Source organism: Melospiza georgiana, chromosome 5, assembly GCF_028018845.1.
Source record: "Melospiza georgiana isolate bMelGeo1 chromosome 5, bMelGeo1.pri, whole genome shotgun sequence".
NCBI classification, from domain to species: domain Eukaryota; kingdom Metazoa; phylum Chordata; class Aves; order Passeriformes; family Passerellidae; genus Melospiza; species Melospiza georgiana.
Window position 1 is genome coordinate 23,301,129 of NC_080434.1, and position 20,572 is coordinate 23,321,700.

At 40.8% G+C, this 20,572-nt stretch overlaps 1 protein-coding gene across 4 annotated transcripts in view; it reads right to left on the minus strand.

The window, feature by feature from the left end:
* Positions 1-2,366: 2,366 nt before the first annotated feature.
* GRID2 (glutamate ionotropic receptor delta type subunit 2) overlaps positions 2,367-20,572 on the minus strand; it is a 678,620-nt gene continuing 660,414 nt past the window's right edge. The window contains exons 15-17 of one of the 4 annotated variants that reach the window (XM_058024555.1): positions 8,963-9,203; positions 7,719-7,813; positions 4,785-4,872 (exon numbers count right to left, since the gene is read on the minus strand). In XM_058024555.1, coding sequence (XP_057880538.1) covers positions 7,766-7,813; positions 8,963-9,203 — 289 coding nt within the window. In that variant the 3' untranslated portion in view covers positions 4,785-4,872; positions 7,719-7,765. Of the gene's footprint in view, positions 7,311-7,718; positions 7,814-8,962; positions 9,204-20,572 lie in introns of all 4 variants that reach the window. The other 3 variants (XR_009114469.1, XM_058024557.1, XM_058024556.1) reach the window with 3 other exon arrangements.

The following is a 20,572-nucleotide window of genomic DNA, read 5'->3' on the forward strand; positions in this document are numbered from 1 at the left end:
CAGTAATTAATGACTCAACAGTTTAGTTTTCCAGCTGTGATCTTTTTTTTCTTTTGACAAATCTTGCAGAAATAGACTCTGTAGTATGCACAGAGTATTACACCACTGTGATGAATGGGACTGGGGGGGGGGGGCACAAATTTTGCAAGTCTTGACAGATAGCATATTTAATTTTTATTACAACACCTCTTGAAAAGTATTTTCTTTCTAAATTGGGCTCTTGGTTCCTGAATTTTTGAGGCATTGGTAAAATTTTTATGTTTAGGAATTTGTTAAGCTGTGAATCACTTCTCCTGCTCTGACCTTCTTTTGGAGGCTTCTATTTCCGACCTCATGTCTTGGGTGAGATGTAACAAGCTGATAGATTGTGATGGTGTCTTCACAGTACCTCACTGCTGTTGATGTGACACTTGGATGCATGTGTTCATGCCCCAGTGTTTATCAAAAATTTTGTTTGTGACTCAGATTAAGGAAGAGAGCCTTGGTTTTGAAATTTATTTCAAAACAGCTCTGCAGAGTGAAGAGGAAACATTAATTAGTAATGAGAGAAAAATGGTTAAAGCAGCGCTGTGTTGGTGTGATGCCTATTTGTTGTTTTGGAGAATATTTTTGTTTGGTTACTAAGCCATGAGCATGCACAAAGGAAGCTGGTTTACTTTTCATGTCATCAGCTTTGAGCAGAGTTAAGAAATTAAACTTTTAGGAGGCATTAAGCTCCAGTAAGCTGCAATGACCCAGCAAGTGTTCACAGAAAGGATGTTCTCATCAATTCATAGCATCCTATGTAAGTAGGAAAGAAAGAGAAAAAGGTACTCTGAAAAATTGGATTTGTTCAGGGAAACAATCCTAGCACTTTTTTTGGTGAAGTCAAGAGAGAGACACAGGGGACTTTGGCACTGGTCGTGCTGCAGCTGTGTCCCTCAGGGCTGCAATCATTCACTTGGTTGGCTCAGCAGAACTATTTATCTCCAGGTATTCACTGCTGGTCAATAGAAACATCTTTCTAGGTGATTCTTTGAAATCAGATAAAAGTGTTTTCTTCCACTACTTCACTTTTTGTTTGTAGCTGGTATCTCAAAAAGGTCATAAAACTGCAGATACCATGCAAACAACTCATCTTTATAAACAGCTGGCTTGTATCTCCAGTGGAGCTACTGCAGCACAAACTCTTGACAGTTTTTAACACTATCACTTCCCTGGAATTTGTTGTGAAGAAAGGGAAGTGTCACGTAGGGTTCACCATGATGTAGCCCATTATAGAGAGTACATCTGGCATATGTGCAAAACTACCTGGCTCTAGAGAGGTGTGTCTGTGAGTGTCCAGTCCACTGACTCAGGGGAAGATAAATATAATTTATGTCCAATCAGATCAAAGTAGGGTAATGAGAAGTAAACCCAGATCTTAAAATGTTTTCCCTATTTGGGAGTATAATGTTGCCTCTGTTTAGGTGAATGAACCCCTGAATGCCTGCTAATCTTAACAGAAAATTGTAACAGGTCAGGAATATTATTAAAGTGAATAAAACACACTGAATGTAAAAAGGCAGGAGCTAAACTTTGGATGCTGCAAATTAAATTGTCATGGCTGATGTTATTGCAGCACAGCTTGCTAATGACTAGGTCATTAGTTTAAAATGTTAATGAAACTTAGAGAGAGACTGAGAAAGCCGTCATGAATGAAATATGGCCTACCTTCTCTCACCCTAAAACTTTTGTTTTAGGCAATATCTGCCCAGTACCACAGAAAATTAACCTCTATGCAAATAAAGATGGCAAAAAGTGATTCTATAAAAATAAAGGCCATGCTCCAAGAAAACTCCTATATTATACTAAAACAGATGAAGGTGGGATGCAGTATTTCTAAAAATGATGTCCCGTACATGTCAGCGCTAAGGAGCTCTAAACTTATTCTCCAAAATGCTGTTCATAAAAGCTCTCTGAAATCTAAGCCTGACATTGATAAACATGGTCAACCTTGGTGTTTTCCATAGATGTTCTTCACTGAGCTGACTCACAGCAGCCTGAGGAGCTCTTCCCCTCTCCATGGGCTAAAACCCTTCAGTAGCAGTGCAGCAAATCCACAAGTACATTGCCTTGCCACAGGCTGAAAATCCCACAGCACTCAGCAATTGCACAGGAGGAAACGCAAGTTTAGAAAACAATTTTATTAGACAAATTATTTAGACAAATTATACACAGAAAGCTCTGCCACTTGTAACTGAGGCCTCCAAAAAGTGTTTTGTGTATCTGTATAATAGGCAACACATCAAAATAGGCCTATTTTAAATATTGTACATGGTTAACAGGTTTTTTAATAGCTAAAATCACTGCAACATCTGGTATGTCCCTACGTAGCTTGTTGGAAAGAAATTTTCTTTTTTTTTTTTTTCTTTTCTCTTTTTTCTTTTATTCAGAAGTGTCGATGAGTTAATGAACGTTACAAGGGGGAAGCAAGTTGTGCATGCTTTTAGACACTTGCTACCCTGGAAACAAAATGGCCTTTTGCACGATAAGAATTCGTTCTGCCTTACACAGTAGACAATATTTGAAGATTTAGTACAAAAAACAGTGACAGTACAAGATGCTCCCCCAGAACAGAATTAGCATCAAAATAGAATAGATCTGAAGAATATACCTTTTAATTTATCCTAAAGCAAATCACATAGGCTGATTCCTATTAATCTTAGCCAAAGAATGAGTTAGATTAAAATAAGTGTATGGTTGCATTAAAAAGAAAACCAAACCAAAAAACTCACAGGATAAACTGCTTGCTTTCTACTTAACCGCATTTTTAGTTTAAGGATTACAAATTGAAAGCTCTTCCTACGTTTCTAACAGGTAACAGTGTTACTTGAAAAAGCTGGTGCCGAAGTTGGCGCCGGTTTTGCTCTCACTGCTGTTCTTTTTCTTGCTTTATACAGTTGGCACTAATGTAAAAAGTACATAGCTCCTCTAAATCTAACTTAACATAGAAAGGGTTAAACTGGGTGCCTGTTCATATTTTTTCCCCTTAGAACAATATGTGATTATAATTAAGGCCACATCTGTGTATGTTGAGGGCTTTTGTTTTCCTCCACTCACGCCATTATTGTATTGATTAACTGTACTGACTTGGAAAAGGATTTATTGACCTTTGACCCATGTTTAACTGCTCTAGAGCTATATCAGTTGTTCATGAACATGGTATACCTAAGAGAGAATTCCATTTGTGTAATTAGGTAAAAGGAAAATTATCAAGATTAGCCTTATAGAATGCTCAAAAGCCAATGCAAAACCTAACCAAAGGAGTTACATCTAGGTACAAATGTTAAATTGCCCTGGATGCTCTAATAGAAAAGTATAAAATATGCTCTGTTGGCAAACGATGCAAGTCAGAATAATGTTAAAGCAACCTGTCTTTTCTAAATGAAAAGACACCCTGCACTGTACATCTCTCTTGTATACAACACATTTTTACTAAAGCTTTATTAAATGAATTGCAATAGCAACGGCTGCCATTTTATAGCTATATATACATGTGTATATATATACACATATATGTGTGTATATATGTATATATATGTGTGTGTATGAGATATTAATTTATTTAACACAACAGAGGCTTCTGCCATATGATACAGTTTACTGTACATAAGAAAAACTTTTAACACTGTACAATCACATAAAGGTCATATGCACTGTTGCAGTGCAAAAGTAGATTTAACTGTAGTCTTTACTGGCATAGTAATGGCTTTTTGTAATCCTACAAAATTGCATTCTGGTATTATGGGGCCTGAATGATCTTTAAACTTCATTTGTTTTCCATTCTTTTTTTTTTCCTGTTTTTTTTTGTCTTTTTGCCTTTTTTTTTTATTTTCCATTTTTCAAACTGCAGGGTTTGCCTTTGGTCCACAGTTAAAAGGACGCACAGCAGTGGAGCGCTGACTGGATGCAGCAGAGTACATGAAAAATACTTCAGTTATTGCAATTATAGTAAAAAAAGGCGGTGGGGGAGGAGGAGCGAATGCCCTTCTGTAAAGTAATCCTCAGGGTTTTCCTATGCATGAATCGCTGCTTGCTTCCTATATTTAAAGTATATGAAAAGCCTGAAGTAACCAAAACCTAACATGGTGATAAACCGAAGAATAAGTGATTCAAGTAGTACAGAGAATAAGGGGAGGCAGAAGAGACCAAACTGTGAAAGCAGAGAAGAGGAGGAGGAAGAGTTGCTACTAATAGTTCTGATTCTTAAATAAAATAAAGAAAAAACCCCAAAACAACCCCTGAAGAGAAAATAACCCTCAAAAAAATAATAATTAAAAAAACAAAACAAAAAACCAACCCAAACCACAACCCTCAAAACCAAAAAATAAGAAGAAAGGTTACATCCATGTTAGTCCCACAATATTACAGCTGCTCCTTGCAAAGGGAGTCCTAAATAAGAAACAGTGAAGAAACTCGTTCTGATGCTCAGATGGAGGTGCCTCGGTCTGGGTCGCTACCGATATTCAGGCCCAGGGTGGGAGTTGGTTGGTAGGGGATAGATGACATTGTTTTGATGGGGCTTCTGAAAAAGCCCCCGTTGGGTGCCCTGTGCCTGAAAGGGCCAGTTCGGTGCTCGGGCACGCTGCCGAAGGAGAATCCCGAGGCGGCTTTAGCAGACAGCGTGCGGCTCAGAGTCTGGATCTGCTCTGGTATGAAGGTGGTTGTGGTGATGTGAGTGTTCCTGAAGTCACTGATTTGCTCCAGTGCCTGACGTGTGGGTAAAGTGTCAATGTCCAGCGGGGTCAAGTCAATCGATGAGGTGGAGAACTGTTTATGGGGACTGTCGTCGTCTGTGCAGAGGCTGTTCACGCGCCTGTGGAGGTGCTCCAGGTCGATCTCCTTGTCGTCCTGGGGAATGAGAAAAACAAGAGGCACCACTCACCATCGCCATTTGTGCTGGGCTGACGTTTCACAGGGTGATCAGCACTGCTCGGGGAGTGCAAGGCACAACTGACTAGAGCTGGCTCTTGGCTGACGGTGTCCTGAGTGTCACCAGTGAGCTCCCCCACCGCCTGAAGCCAGGTGAGCAAAGCCAGACTGAGGCAGACCCTTACACCACAGCTACCTTCAAACCCTGGATCCAAACAACAAAACTCAAAGCACCGCTGGTAGATTTTCAGGAAAAGGCAAGCTCGGAGCTAGGTGGGTTAGACTAGCAACAGCTGAATAAAAGTAAACTGCATAATCTCAAATGCCTGGAATGGTGCCAGTTCTTCAACTCCGCAATGAGAACTAAATTTGGATGTCAACATGGGAGGCTCTGAGGGATCAGGTTGCCATCTTTGTCATCCTCTCAGGGTTTAAGGAAGGGCTAGAAACTTCTCAGGTTTCTTTTTGCCTTTATAATGTAAATTGTGGTATAGAAAAGATGAACATACAGAGAAAAAACCCCAAGCACTGGTGACTCATTGACATTGAACAGAAAGGAGTACACCAGGCAATTTTAAATTACAATGCCAACAGAGGGATTAATTATCTCCTCACCTACAAAGAAGCAATTCCATCTATTCTGATGGAATTATACTTTTGTGGGTGAGAAGAGAAGGCAGCCTGATGTATTTATTATAATATATCATTGCTTCTCTTACCTCTGTCCCTTTTCCTTCTTCCCAGAAAACTCATTTAAACGGGTTTGTTTGTCATAATTGAGAATTTAAATTCATAGAAGTTAAAAAAGAGGAGAAAGCCCTAGGTGACCCAATAAATCACCTGTGTTGTACATACATATTTCTGCTGAACTGCAAAACTTAATTCCAAGCAGCATTAAGTACACACGGACAGGGATATTCCCTCAGTCTAAGTAGTGCAGCTCATTCAGAACAAAAATCAATTTCAACTAACCTTAAAATTTACCTTAATCTCAGTGAAATTTACTGGCTCTTCCAGGCCACTAGAAATATCTCACACTCTAGGACCTCACAGAGGATAATTAGGCAGCCGATAGATGTGCACTGATGACTTCCAGCCTTGATTACTGAAATTCATTGACTGGCTTGATCCAGAGCTCCCTGAATCAATGGCAAGACTCCTAGTATACCGAATGGGCTTGAGATCCCTCCTTTCTCTAGGAATGAAGTCAAGCACTCAGTCCACACCTAGAACAGACTGCAGGAGTTCATCTACTTAGCAGAATGGATCACTGAACATTTGCGCTGGCACCACGCCGAACACAAAGCCCAACTGGAGGAGACTGAGAGGCCAGCTCCCCTCCAGGACTGCACCCTCCGAGGGCAGGGACCAGGAGACAAACCAGGGAAAAAGGGGAAGGGAACAGGGCATCAGGGATTTCCCAGGGACTGGATGATCACTGACCACAAGGGCTTTGGTTTGAGCTCATCACGGGAAGGAAAAAATGCAGTGCTCATTCCTCGGACTTAGCTTTCTGTCTATCGTTTATTCACAGGTGGACATAGACATGGATGCACATAACAACCACACAGGTGACATCAAATCCAAACGCATTCACCAAACGCTATCTCCTCAAAAAATTTGGAGCTGCATATGGATGCAGGAGAACTGGGGCCACATCAGAAGCTAAAGAAATATATAGAGGCTCAATTAGAGTGTGCAAGTCATGACTATGTCTCTGAGGGACAGTCCTAAATATTTTCCTTTTTTTTTCTGGTTTGTTTTTTGTTTGTTTGTTTTTAATTTTGAAAAAAAACAAACATACAAATACTTTGTAATTTGAAGTGCCAATTGGGAAAAGATTGGAAATTCATAGTTTCTGAGCCTCTAAGATTAACTCAAAGTAGTCCTCTTTCTTTTACAGAGATGCATTTGGGGCTAGGGTCAGACCAGTGAAAAGATATAAGCGGTGATAATCTCCCATGCTTAGCCCACAACCCAATCTCCACCCAATCGATACACCAAAATGAGACCCACTCACAGTAAGATTGTGCATATCTCCATAATATGATCTTTCCTCTTCTCTCTTGTGTGATCAGTAGTGAAATATTCAGCAGTTTTCACATTTAAATTATCATCAGGCTTCAGAGTCAACATCCCATTGAGATTACTGGGGCGGTTCATACTTCTCTCAGAGCTACTGTTTAAGGCTGTCTGCAGACTCAGGCAGACATCAGTGAATGGGTTACTTCTGGCACGCGACCGAAATGTTATCTTCGCAACCATTAGACAATTTTTTTTCAGTATAAATGCTTGCATTCTGGAGCACAAGATGGCAGCCACCAGGAAAAAGGGTTGGCTTGCTGACCACAAACTGGCCCAATCTGACCCCCGATTCTGGACTAGTGGCCTGGAAGAGCCAATGGATTTCATGGAAGCTAAAATGAATTTTAAGAAAGTTAGTTAAGATGTATTTCTTTGCTGAATGACCCCCACATCCAGGATAATGGGGACATTCAGCACGTACGTCCACGTTAAACTCAGTTTTGAGCCAAGCTTTTCAATTTAATGTTGAGATGAGTGTTTAAATGCTAAGCTAATGACCATATAATAAAGATCAAGGAGGCCAAATTATACCATTTGTGGAAAGTACACACTTGAATTTCTCAGCATTTGAAAATTGAAATAGAAAATTTTATACTTGTGTAAAATATCTGTGTTGGCATGTTTTTCTTTTCCTTTGTTATTGATTTTCATATTTTGCACCAGATAAATATAAAGTGTTAAGTTCTGAATATTTGGGTAAACAACAATCAAGTAAATTTTAGTGTTTTAAAATAATTTACCAGGTGAAACTATATGGTTTCCATTCCTGAGAAACCCAATTTAAATTCTAGAGATTCCTTTTTTTTTTTCCTTTTAATAATGGTCCGGTCCAGATCTTGAACAAAAAAGAAAAGAAAAAGAAACAAAGAAAAAAGAAAAAAAAAAAGCTTGGGAATTAAAACAGGCAAGAAAAGATTAAATGTATTTTAACATCAGTGCCAATGTTGTCTAATTAGGTAGTGTAATTAATCCTGCCTGATTAGACAGCATTAGATTAGCAGGAATAAACACAATGGAGAAACTGCAGAGAAGGCAAGACCACTCCACACAAATTAACATCAATACCCCACAAGCTACACAGATGTGCCTAAGCTACAGAGACAAAAAAGCTGTTTTTGATAGTGCTACATTTATGCTCTTATTTAGGTTTTGGTTTGGGTGTTGCTTCCAAGGATATTTTAATAAATCATTCTGTCCCTAATTTTCTTTTTAGCATTTTGTAGAGGTAAAAAGTTAATTATGAATAAAAGTAATTTGGTGCAAAGTTGCACAAGGCTCAGATGGCTAGTAGAGGGACAGGTAGATTACCACAGGAAGGAAAGCATCACACATGCAGGTGTAGAAGCAAACTCATCTCAGATGTAAAATAACATATTTCTCTGTGGCATCTGTATAAGATTTTCTGAAACAAATCTGTACCAGGTTTCAAAAAAATGTCTGGCCTGAACCTGAAAAATCTAATGTAGTCTTGCTTCCCTGGACTTCAGATGAAATCAAAAGAACTGAAGTTCATGGAAGTCTCAAGAGTTTAATGTTTCTGAAAATGGGCACAAGCTTATGCAAGAAGCTAACAGCTGATTTAAGGGGCAAATTTTGCAAATGTATTTTAAATGACTCAGCCACTGAACTTAGGGGACATATTTTTCAAGAAGAAGCCAAGACACCTAGTGAGAATTAGCTGTCACCAATGGGAACAATGAACTGAATATTGATGTATTAATAATGTACTATTCCACAAGTAACAATTGTGTTTTACTCAGAATAGTTGCATATTTATACATCATCAATATACATTTATTTTTATTCAAGCTTTTCTAGAAAGAATAGCTGGAAAGATTTTGAGGAACATCATTTACGTTAAAAAATCAGGAAGCGAATGAAGTATCTCTGAATTTGATTCCCCACCCTCTCTAGTGCTATAAAGCCAAGGCAGCCATCTTTAGGGTGCATGAAAATTCCCCAGGAGAAATGGAGGGTCTAATACCTCTTTTGATGGAACCCGGGAGCCTTTCCTTTTATTCCACCACGTTTCCAACATTGCAATGAAACAGGATAGGACAATCCCTGCAGCGAGGATGCAGAAAACACCTGCAAAACTTTTTATGTCCAGGGCACCTCCTTTCTGTTTGGTATCCACAGATGAGTAAAGATCACACTGACCGTTCTTCGGCCACCACTTATGCTTCAACACGTCCATGTCGCCATTCTGCTGCAGCTCCAAAATCCTTGGGGAGAAAGCACAGAAACAGGGGTTACAGTGGGGCAGCAGCACCCAAGAGTGTGAGGGTGGAAATCTGACTGCCTGCAACCTCCCCACGTGTCTTGGAAAGCCAAGCAGCAAATGAACCTGCATAGACTGATTTAGGCAGAAAAGAAAGCTTGGGTGTGGGCTTGCCTGTTAGGCTGAGCATATGGGTATCTGTGTGCCACTTCAGATACAGCAAAGCACACTCAAATCTCTTTTTCCTTCTTTTAACAAACTCAATGAAAATGCTTTACTTCATATATTATATTTTCTCAATTGGCTTTTACTAGTCTAGGGCAACTGACTTTCATAGTCCGTTATATATCTGACAATATTTTGCATCCTAATCATTGGAGGAGAGACATTTCAATTAAAAAAAATCAGAAGGAATATACATTTCAGATTTACCACGCTACACACAACATAGTTGCAAACTGATCTTTATTGTCTTAACTACATTGCTGCTTTGGAGAGAGAGCAAAGCCATCTTATTGCAGTCAGTGATGACCTAAAGCAGTCTTGCTTAATGTCAGAATGCAAGGTAATGATAAGTGGTTCCACAGGAGGGTTCCTTGCTGTGGAATTCACTTGTCCTTGGACCTACATACCCAGCCTCCTGCCAAATATTTCCTGGGCAGCTTGCAAGGACAACATATTTAACTAGACTTCCTGTGGGATGAAATGTTTGAGAAATGAGAATTGTGTTTGGAAGAATATTTTCATATTTACTCCATTTATTTCTGAGGAGATAGGGTTTTTTTTTAAAGCATTCAGAAATGACTAGAGTAACAGCTGGATACCCCTGGTTGTCCAAGATAAAAAATTCAATGATTACACCAAAAAAGAATAAAACAATGGAAAATTTTTTGTTGTAATGAATGTGTATGAATTTGTTTCGATGTAATGAATTTGTTTTTTATTTCAGTGTTGGAAGGCAAACAATTACTACTGCAATCATTTGACACAGCATGCAAAAACGTCCAAGTGCACACAAACCAACAGAGGTCTGGGATGTTGCTACCAGAGAGACTGGAGTGCACTGCAGGAGGAAGGAAAGCTGTCCCAGGGCTACTACAACAGCTCAGTGCAGTGCAGTGATCTCCATCAACCTCAAAAGGGAGCTTGAAAGTACCTGGGGCCCACAGGGCAGCAGTTCTGTGCACAGGTGACAGTCTCTGATGCTGCTTCAGCTGGTAGTTCTGTCCAGGAGGCCACTTAATTTGCTATGGCACATCCAAATGGCCACATACTTGTCCTGTGGGCTTGCCAGGAATGGGAGGCTTGGCACAGCCACCAGTGGCTGAAATCCCAGCACAGGTCTGGAGGGAGCTCCCACTTCCCACCTAGTACTATGTCTGGTGGCTGGGATCATGGTCTGTTCAGAGGGGAGCAGCTTGCTCACCCCTGTGCTGTCCCAGAGGGAACAGTGCCCTAAAAGGACAGATCACAGGTGACACACGAGTCCTTAGGGATGTCAGAACCACCTTGTTCATGTAGCTTTGAGTTTGTAAGAATGGGACAAATTCTGTGCAGTGCCTGCTGACAGTACATTGCTCAAGGTCCCACCCTGGAGAAAGGTATTCAAGGTCAGAGATGCCTGGAGTACATTCTGACTCTCCCAAACCCAGACACACCTTAGGGAAGCCTTATTCTGAAGCCTTCTGAGGGAGGAGGGATATCTCAAGGATGGGAGGATAATCTGGTTTGTTGTAAGAGACTAAATGAGCTGTTATGAGCCACCCATGTTGAGATGAGCTTTGGAGGGATGGCACTGCAGGCAGGACTGCTGCCATTGCTGCCTGCAGCTGCCTCTTGGGGGTGTGTAGAGACCCAGCGACAGGAGGAGATGCAACTGGGATAAACTGGAAGATAAGAAATTCCAACCAGATAAGAAGAGAATCAGAGAGGTCAAACAGTGGAACAGAGAATTTATGGCATCACCACCCCTGGTGAAATTCAAAGACCCAGAGGGAAAGACGCAGGGCAAATTGACCTGCTCTAAACAAAGGGCTGAACTGGAGACCAGATTACTGCTCTGCAACTGCAAACAGGGTCCATACCCCACCCTGGATCATGGCATACAGTCCTTATGGAAAGAATTCACCATAGTTCTGGTTCTCACTGCCCTGAAATCCTGTACTAGGATTTAGGTGAGTATTTTGGCCCAAATATTCCATTCTGAGAGGTCAGCAGGAGCAGACAGCCAGAATAAACAGAACCCTTTTGTATAAGTTCTTGTGGAGTAATAGGAAATTAATTTTCAATGCCTAATCCAAACATACATAGTTTTATATTTAGGAATTACTGTACTATCTTCCCAAGGCAGTAACAGAACAACATCCATGGGGTTTATTTCTTCCAGCAGTGGCTCTAATCCCTGAGCAGGGTGATTTTCTCTCTTTTATTCAGTCAGGAATAGAAAGAACCATCCAAATGATTGCTCTATTCTCATTAATTAAATGATTCTTCACTTGTCAGTATAATTCCTGATTACACAAGACATCTTTTTAACAAAAGGCATTTGCATAAAGACACTGAGATTTGGCTTGTTCCTTAACGAAGATTTATCCCTAATTGTACCCCTGGCAATTATTGGCAATTTTCTTTATGGGTGTAACATACAAGTTCAATTCTTTAAAGGAAAACATAAAACATGGAAGTAGAAATTGGGGATAGTATTGGTATTATTACATGGGAGAACTCAAGAAGTGGAAAGCTTATAATGAAGCCATGTAAAACTGCAGCTGCAAACAGATGTTGAGGGGATACAATATATACTGAGAGAAATGAAAAGAACACCAATATCTAACTATGTTAATGACATTCAGAGAAAGAGGGAGATTCTGCTTCTGTTAGATTTCAGAAACACTCCATTTCAGAACTCACCTGTTTATGGAATCAAAAGAATAGTTAACATATTAAGGAGATTTAACGCTTCTAACCTGTCCCTAGTTATGAAAGTTCCTATCTTTGTGGCTCACTGTCAGAAACGAAAATTGCGCTTTTGTGGAAATTCCAGGGAAAACAAAGGAGGAAGGGAGGTTCCTTGCAAGCAGGCACGCCTGTACACGGGTTCTGCTATCCCTGCGTGCTGCAAGGAGGCTCCCACACGATGGCACTCTTTCCATAAAAATACCGGGATTTGCCGCAGCTCCTGGTGGCTTCCCCGATACGCTAATCAGACGTACCTGTTGGGTGGCAGACACTACAATCTCTTCGTTATTTGATTTTCAAATTTAATAAATGACTAAAGTAATAAGGCATTAACTAAATGCTCTGAATGATAATGATCTTCCAATGCTATAATTCCAGCCAAGTGCCTCTCCTTCCTAGTCCCAGATTTTTACAACTGAATTTTTTCCTCAATGGCTCTTTTGAACCTGCTTATTTGTACAGAGTAGTACTGTGAGCCATAAGCCAGTGGAAATTAATAAGCAGGGTGCATGAGTTCCTGATGTTTTGAAATACCATAGTCTTAAAAAGCTTACAAAAGAAGCCTGTATATTGGAATAATCTGATTTGTCCAAAAACCATGACCTTTAAAACTTGCTTATGGACAGAGTGCAGGTCTTAAATATATTTTTCTTTAGCAAGCAAAGTGTTAGAGTTACATTTTTCAAGGCAATGACATAAATTTATTGAGCTGCACAAATGAAAGGGTCTGTGTGCACTTTAACTGATTTGGCTCTGAATTCACAGTGCCCAGTGATGTCTCGTGGATATAAACACAGAAAACAAAGCTGCCTGTGGTTTCCAAATCTAACAGGGATGTGAAAAAATCCTAATGAATCAATGGGAATAGGAGTGGATTCCAGTTAGTAAAATACTTTGCTGCTGGCAGTGAAATGAAATTGCTCTCGAAAATACCCACAGATAAAAAAACCCAACTTAATGTGATAGCATGGTGTCACAAATGCTCTGAAATTGAGACCTCTGTGACAACACCTTTTTTGATCTAATTTCATTTTCAGCTATCAGTAGTGAGCATGAGATATGAGAGGCCATTTACAATGATATTGGAAATGCCAATGCATGTTCTGGGATGTCAAAGGTGAGTGAATATCAGCTTCCTGCACCAGGAACATGTTGTCCAGAGGGATAACTTCCCCACTGGCACTGATAAGGAAGAGGATGTGCTAAGGATGAGGTGCTTGGCTCTAGTCAGCAGATCAGACAGCTACAGAGAGCAGATTTGCAGACCCAAGGTAATGAATGCTCACTGTTGAAGGCGGGGGGGGGGGGGGGGTGTAAATAATAAAAATAAAAATGCTTTAGTTGAGTACCTTTGGTGGGCTCTGCCTCAGGAGCCTGAGCCAAGGTCCCAGGACTTGTGCTGGCTCCCAGGGGGCTCACATGGGTCACCTTTGGGAGCACTCAGTGCTTGCAGATGGGATGGCAGCGACAAGACCTCTGGTAACTCCTGCAGTGGCTAGGCAAAAATCATTCCTTGGGCAAAACCTCCTCACTGGAGCTTTTCTGTCAGAAATCTGATACAAAGTCTTCAGAATTTGGTTCTCCTCTTCAAGCAAGATATAAAAGCTGGTTTGTAAGCATCCTTCAATCATCAAAGTAGACAGGTAAGGACCCACCAGGAGTGTTTGTGGGCTTTTTACTTCAGTGAAGCAACTGCTTAAGTCTTTCACTGCAATAACTGGAGTGATGCCAGTTCCTGTTGCATCTCCCTGAGCAAGCTTTAGGTTTTGGCAAAGCAGGCTCCTCTCCTGGCAGCAGAGCAGCTCTCACTGGTGCCACCTGGAAGGCTGGCTCGGGGCTGTGGTGCCAGAGAGGGATGGCTGCTGCCTAGCCTGGCTGGCTTCCTCATGGGGAAGGAAGTGGGAAATAAGAATGGAGAGGGGCAAGTAGGAGACTCTTGGAGTCCTTTTCATCTCCTCTCCCCTCTCAGTGGTACCTCACTGTCTTGCTGAGACCTGGTGAGTTTTCATATTTCACCCTCATCTTGAGGCCTCGTGGGAGACACACATTGGTGCTCAAAGCCTTGACTTTGATGTCATAAATCATATTTATAATACTTATAACATCAAATTTCAGCCATAAGAAGGATGTGTGGCAAGGTGTAGGGCAGGAGTCATTGCCCTGAGGTGAAAGAAAGAGGGGAGCACTGCCAGTGCCTGCTCCTGAGTGGATGAAGCGATGGTGGGAGAGCTTGCAAAATGAGCAAAACACCTGGAAGGAGAGATCATTATATCTATATAAACACATATACCAGCCCTTCCTTTGACTAGAGATCTTGATATCTGTGAGAATTTTCGGTTCTGAGGAGACTGTTTTCTGTTTTTCTCTGTGGGTATTTTTTTAAGCCAGCTTTTTAATGAGCTGCCAATCATGGGTTCCATGAGAGGAAATGCTCTGTGGCAGCCAAATGCTGCCAGATTAGACGAAGCAGTGCTCCCTTTGCACCCATTCCCACCACTTAACCCAGCAAAAGAGTGCCCGTGGGTCCAGCTGCAAAGCCTGCTTTGTGGCAGGGATTCCAGGCAGATTTCAGCCCAGATTTCAGCCGGGGAGGCCCAGGAGGGCAGGCAGGTGGCCGCCTTCTGATGTGCCCTTCAGCAGGGCTCGGCACCACACTGCTGTCAGCAGGAAGGCAGTGCACAGAAACAAGGATAAGCATCTTGCCTTCCAGAGATGACAGAAGCAGCAGTAGTAAACCAGAGCTGCTGTTTAGCATTAAGGATTTGCATATCAAACAATATTAAAAGAGAGAAAGCAGCTGACCTTCTGTTTTGTTCAGCAACAAACCATTACCCTCCAAGGATGTAGCAATCATCACTTGGATGCCATAAATTAGTATCACTTTGTTCAATTTAGAGAACAACTTTTTATTTAAATCTGTTGAACTTACATAGATACTCTCTCTCAAATGCAGAAGGGTAACCTTAAATGAAATGGCACCTACAGTTAAATGAGATATTACTCTATTTATTATATGACTGGTGGAATTTGATAAGGATGGCTCTACAATAGTTTTGTTCAAGCTGAACAGCTTTGCTGAGCACATACTAACAATTCAGAAACCTACATAAAGATAAAAATCAAGTTATTAAAGATCTTCTGCTTACTTTTTATACAGAAAAATAGAAGTGAGCTTTAATGGCCTTTCACTGTGAAGAACTTTCCTGTTCAGGAGAAAGCGGCGATAAAAGTATTAGTACTTATTTATGAATCCCAAATGACAAGAGAACATCTACAGACAGTTGCATAAATATGATGAGTTCATTAAGCTCAGTGCTGTTATGGTAAACACCAAATTAATTCATTATGGCGAGTCACGGTACACCGCCAGCCTTATTAAAACAAAGAAATGTACTTTCAAGGTACATTGGTTGCTGTGCACTACCCACATTCCAGCCCTCTTCTAGAAAATTACTTGAAAAATGACAGTTACTAAGCTTTATAAAAAATTCACTACTTCATGGCCCCATGAACACCCTGGACTTAATTTTCCTCTTGCTCTCATTGCCACAAGCCAAAAGCAAGAGCAGGGACAGCCCGTGGAGTCTGCAGAAGAAGTGAGCAGGATTTGGCCTGCTCCCTTCCACTGGGACAGCTCTGCCCTCCCCATCCTGGGGAATGTGTCTTTCTAACTGCCTGTGCTTCCAAAGTGCCTCCAAGATCAGCTGAGATGCATGGGACTGCCACAGGACAGAGAGACAGTGCTCCTTCCTAAATTTACACTTTCTTCACACTGTCCCCTACAACACTGGAGGTGATATTGTGGCTTTATGAGCAGAATTTATGATTACATGAATACCACTTGAGGACTTGAGTTTCAGGTCCCAGTATGTAAATAAATCAGGAGCTCCTCTCGTATCTAAAATTAACAAATAATTTCACACAAAATCAGGAGACCCCAATGTGCAAAGTCAGCAGAGTTTCATCATTAACTTTCAGACAGCAGAGCCCAACATAGAGCGCACCTGGGAGCCCCAGCCCTTCTGGACAGGCTGTGACAAAAGCGGCATTTTTCTGAATCAAACCTCATTAACCAACAATGGAAAGCTTGGAACGTGCCCTTTCGGCCACTGCACACTTCTTAGATGTCATCTCCCTCAACTCTCACCTCACTGAACATTTCCTCCAGCGTCACTTGTCAGCTGACCCCTGCCTGAGAAGCCCTGTGAATAACTGTTCTCCTGCTAAGCAAAAAGAATGAAACAAACACTTTATCTTGACTTTGTTATTGGTTTTTTTTCCCTGAGACTGAGATGCCAACCATTATTAGGCTTAATTACTATTTCCAAGTGCATTCTCAGACTTTTTGGACACAAAGCAATAAGACAAACACCAAAGTCTGCATTAAGAAAACATCAAAATTAAATACTAAAATATTTTTCCTTTTTTTAAAGGATTTTTAAAAATTAGATAATAAGGAATAGCTTTAACTAATCTGTTTAGACCCTCTGTTGATGTGCTGTGAGAAGGATAAATAAACTAGTTCACTGAACCGGACCTAGCACTGCATGAACACACAAGCCTTGTCTTCAGCTAAGAGTCAATTACGTTAAAAATAAAATTATTCACATCTTAAGATCTTAAGAATTGTGGTGACTAGTGAACTTCATTTTTCATATATTGTATATGTTCAGGCTACCTTTAGAAGTCAAGCCCTTATTCCAGCTATGACAATATGGTATTTGCTAGTATCAAAACTGGGCTCCAATGACTTCACAAGAGGCAGAATGAGAGCAAGTGGAAGAGACTCAAGAGAGCTGGAAAGGAAAAGAGAGAGAGTCCCATGAAGACCCAGAGCATATCTGCAGTCAGAAAGGCAACACCCTGGGTGGTCTTTGAAAATGTCAGCAGCATCCTTGAGCACACTGTGATATTTGGGTTATTGGGTGCAGGAAAAGATCTTTAATTTCACTGTAAGAACCTGGGCATGATCATGTTTGCTTGGGGTCATGCTTTGGGCAGTGCAAAGCCTCATTCTTAGCCAAACTACTTGCATCTATATTTTGAGAAACACAAGACACATCAGCTACACTAAATCCCTTGAAGTGACAGTCTAGAACAGCTCTTTTTAAAAGTAAGAGATCTAGGTGGCCCTTGCATATTTGACATTTACCTGCTATTTACCTAAGCAAATATAACAAAAAAAATTGTTATATTTCTCATGTTTTAAACTGCTTGTACAGTGCTTTTTTAAAGCCCTTAAAAATTAAAAACAAAATAGTCAAAATTTCCTTTTGATAGTACTTAAATGAATGATTTACATATCTTGACTTAAATATCATAATTTGGATTTTAGAGACCCTGAATCAATAGCTTATAGCTATCTCCAAGGTGAACAGAGTTGTTGATAAAATAGGAGAGGCTAGACAGATAAATACAGAGTCTGAAGATCAAATCACAGTAATACTCTTTGTGTCTGAAATCTGACATTTAAAAATACCTCAAATGCTTTTATCTTCTTGGTACTTGGTTACAGCAGTGAAAGCTTCCCAGATTCATTCCCATACAGGGTTTTAAAAACACTGAGGTCTGAAACCACTACTTGTGTACATGAACATGCAATAACCAACCTTGTACATTTAGAGATATACTGAGGAGCCTTTCCAGACAATCCTTTGGACAATGAAAGTAAAAAATGTTTAAGATTACTATACAGGATATATTATTACTCCAAAACTTAATTCATTACTTTGATTTGTTTTCCCAAGCAAAAGCATTTCATAGAGGAACCATTTCTAGAGATACCCTGAAATACACTGCTTCTTTAAAGCCTTTCCTCAGATCATACCAATGAACACTCTTCAAATACATACAGCAGTATAGAGGCTATCCAGAAAAGCCTAAGGAAAAGCCACAATTCTGCCTATAAATTGTAAGAGTCCCCGCTGAATTTACCAGAGGCACTAAAGAGTGGATTGGACTATACTTTAAAAAAATGGTATTTCTTATTCTAATATTTTATTATATTCTAAACCACCTTGAGGTTTGAGGTGTCGCAGACATTTTTTCACAGAAATCCTTTCTTTCAGATTTCTGCGTCTTCTGGAAGGCAGAGGCCTCAGAAGAGAATGTAAACAATTGTTATCAGCTGCTGTGGAATGCAATAGGATGCACCTGTCATTGGTTCATGCTCCCATGTTTATAATTAAGGGTCAATCACAGGAGCAAGCTGGGGACAGAGTCCCTGGACACAACTTTGTCATAGACTCTTTCTTGCTATTCTTAGCCTAGCAAGCATCTGCAACTTCTCTCTTTATTCTATTTAGTATAGTTATAATCATATATATCATATATGATATATCATATATCAATATATATCATATATCAATAAATCCAGCCTTCTGATCAAGAAACAAGATTCCCGTCTCTCTCTCACCCTCAGCGACCACCACAGGATGCAGTAATAGTTTGAGGGATTCTACTTGTGCTGTTAAAGCTGAGCGTGTATCAAACCACATTTTTGACACAAGCCTGGCCCAGGTTACAACCAGTCTGCCTGAGATGGACACCCTGGAAATATTGCTTAGGGCACCTTGGCTGGCTTGAGGCTTGCTCTGCCTACTCTTCCTGCCAACCAGCATTAGGTAAGACTTCCTCAAAGACATGAGACCATCAATGTCTCTACCTCCAGGAGCATTCAGATCTTTTTCAGATCCCCCAAAGGAGGGTTTTAACCTCTTCTAAAAGAAGATTATGAAAGATAAAGCAGTACAACTTTGCAAGCAAGAAGCTGCCTGAGCGCAGTGCTCTGCTTAATTTGTGTGCAGCACGATCCCATGGGCTGTGCTGCTGCTGCTGCTTTTTGCAACCCTGCTGCTCTTATGGATGGGGAGATAAGGTAGGAGGTAGGAAGCTGCTCTTCTTCACCAGATTGAGTGATTACTTTCAGGAAGGCATCAGCATGCCAGGCTGTCACCTCTGTGTCCGTAGGTGTTCTGCCAACAGGAAAACTGCCTAGGGATTGAAATCCTTTCCTGTGCTCTCCCAGGGCCACCAGCAATGTGGAGAGGTGAAAAAGCCTGGCACAGAAACCCTGCTAGCTGCTGGTGTTTAGCAAAGTTATGAACTCATGGTGTATTGCCCACCTTCCACTGTTGTGTGTGTTCAGAGGGGCTGCAGGCTACTTTGCATGATCAGAATCAGGCTTTAAAGCAGCATGGTGTTTGCTTGAAGGATCACACTACCTGAGATTTCCATGTTTTGCAGAAGTGTCTTGATAAGAACCAAGTGCCATTCAATTTGGATAACAATCTGCAGGAGGACTGAGTGATTATTCTGTTAATAAAAGCATCTCCCTGGTAATGTTGCCATTTTTCAGGAGCTTGGCTGTATTCTTGTCTCACAAAATTTGCCTAATCAGGTCCCCTGGTCCCCTCTGCATTTCAATAAGCAAGGGCTCTACCTGTTCATGTGTGTAATGTTATTTTATTTTTTTTTTTTTTTTTTTTTTTTTTTTTTGCCTCTGGATTTTAGTGCTTTAGAATGCAGAACAATCAAGACCTACCATTACTTTTGCTGCTGGAGGAAGCAGAGCAGAAAAGAACTAACTAGCAGGAAGATCTGAAGTTTTGCATTTCACCTCATACCTTTTTCCCTCTGAAATGTAGGTCCATATTATTCACACACTGATTACTGACCTGAAGGTTACACTCTATTCAGCTCAGAATAGGAAAAAGGAAACATAAGCTTGCATAGCAATGACAGCACACATCACTTGCATCCTAAAAGTATTCTACAGCTTGACCAACCAAATCTTCAATTACAGCAGATGCCTTGGAGCAAAAGTCTTTCATAGCCAGCCAGACCAGATAATGGGCTCGCTTGCCCTCCATTATTGTACCTACAGCCATGTCTTTTATGGAATTATTAATCCCACTTGCAGTTTTGCAATTTCCACCATGCCAACCTCAGAGGAGGAATCTTGGGAGCAAATAAATGAACCTTTGCCTCCTTCTCCCTTTACTCCCTCTCCAGTGGACACAGCTCATGAAGCAGCTTCCCATGCAGCTTCCCACAGGGGCCACTAAGCTGGGCCTGCTCATTGTCCCATTACACAGCTGACTGGCATGGCTCACTGCTACAGAGAGAAGGCAATGCCAGGATTTCCTGTGTAATGTTACAAAACACATCCCATCATTTTCCTGTGCATTGTGCCAGATAAACTGTGGTCGAAAGAAATAACCCCAGAAATAAAACGCAAGTCATTCCCTGGTGTTATTCTATCATTTTCCCTGTGCAGAATGCCAATGGCTTTGTAGGAAATTTAACACTTTTATAGCATAGGTCAAAATCAAGAGACTTGGCACTGAGATTCAATTTGGATAAGCCCATGAGCCTGCTCAGTTGATCTGTGCATCTTTTTTCAAGATCAAGGGC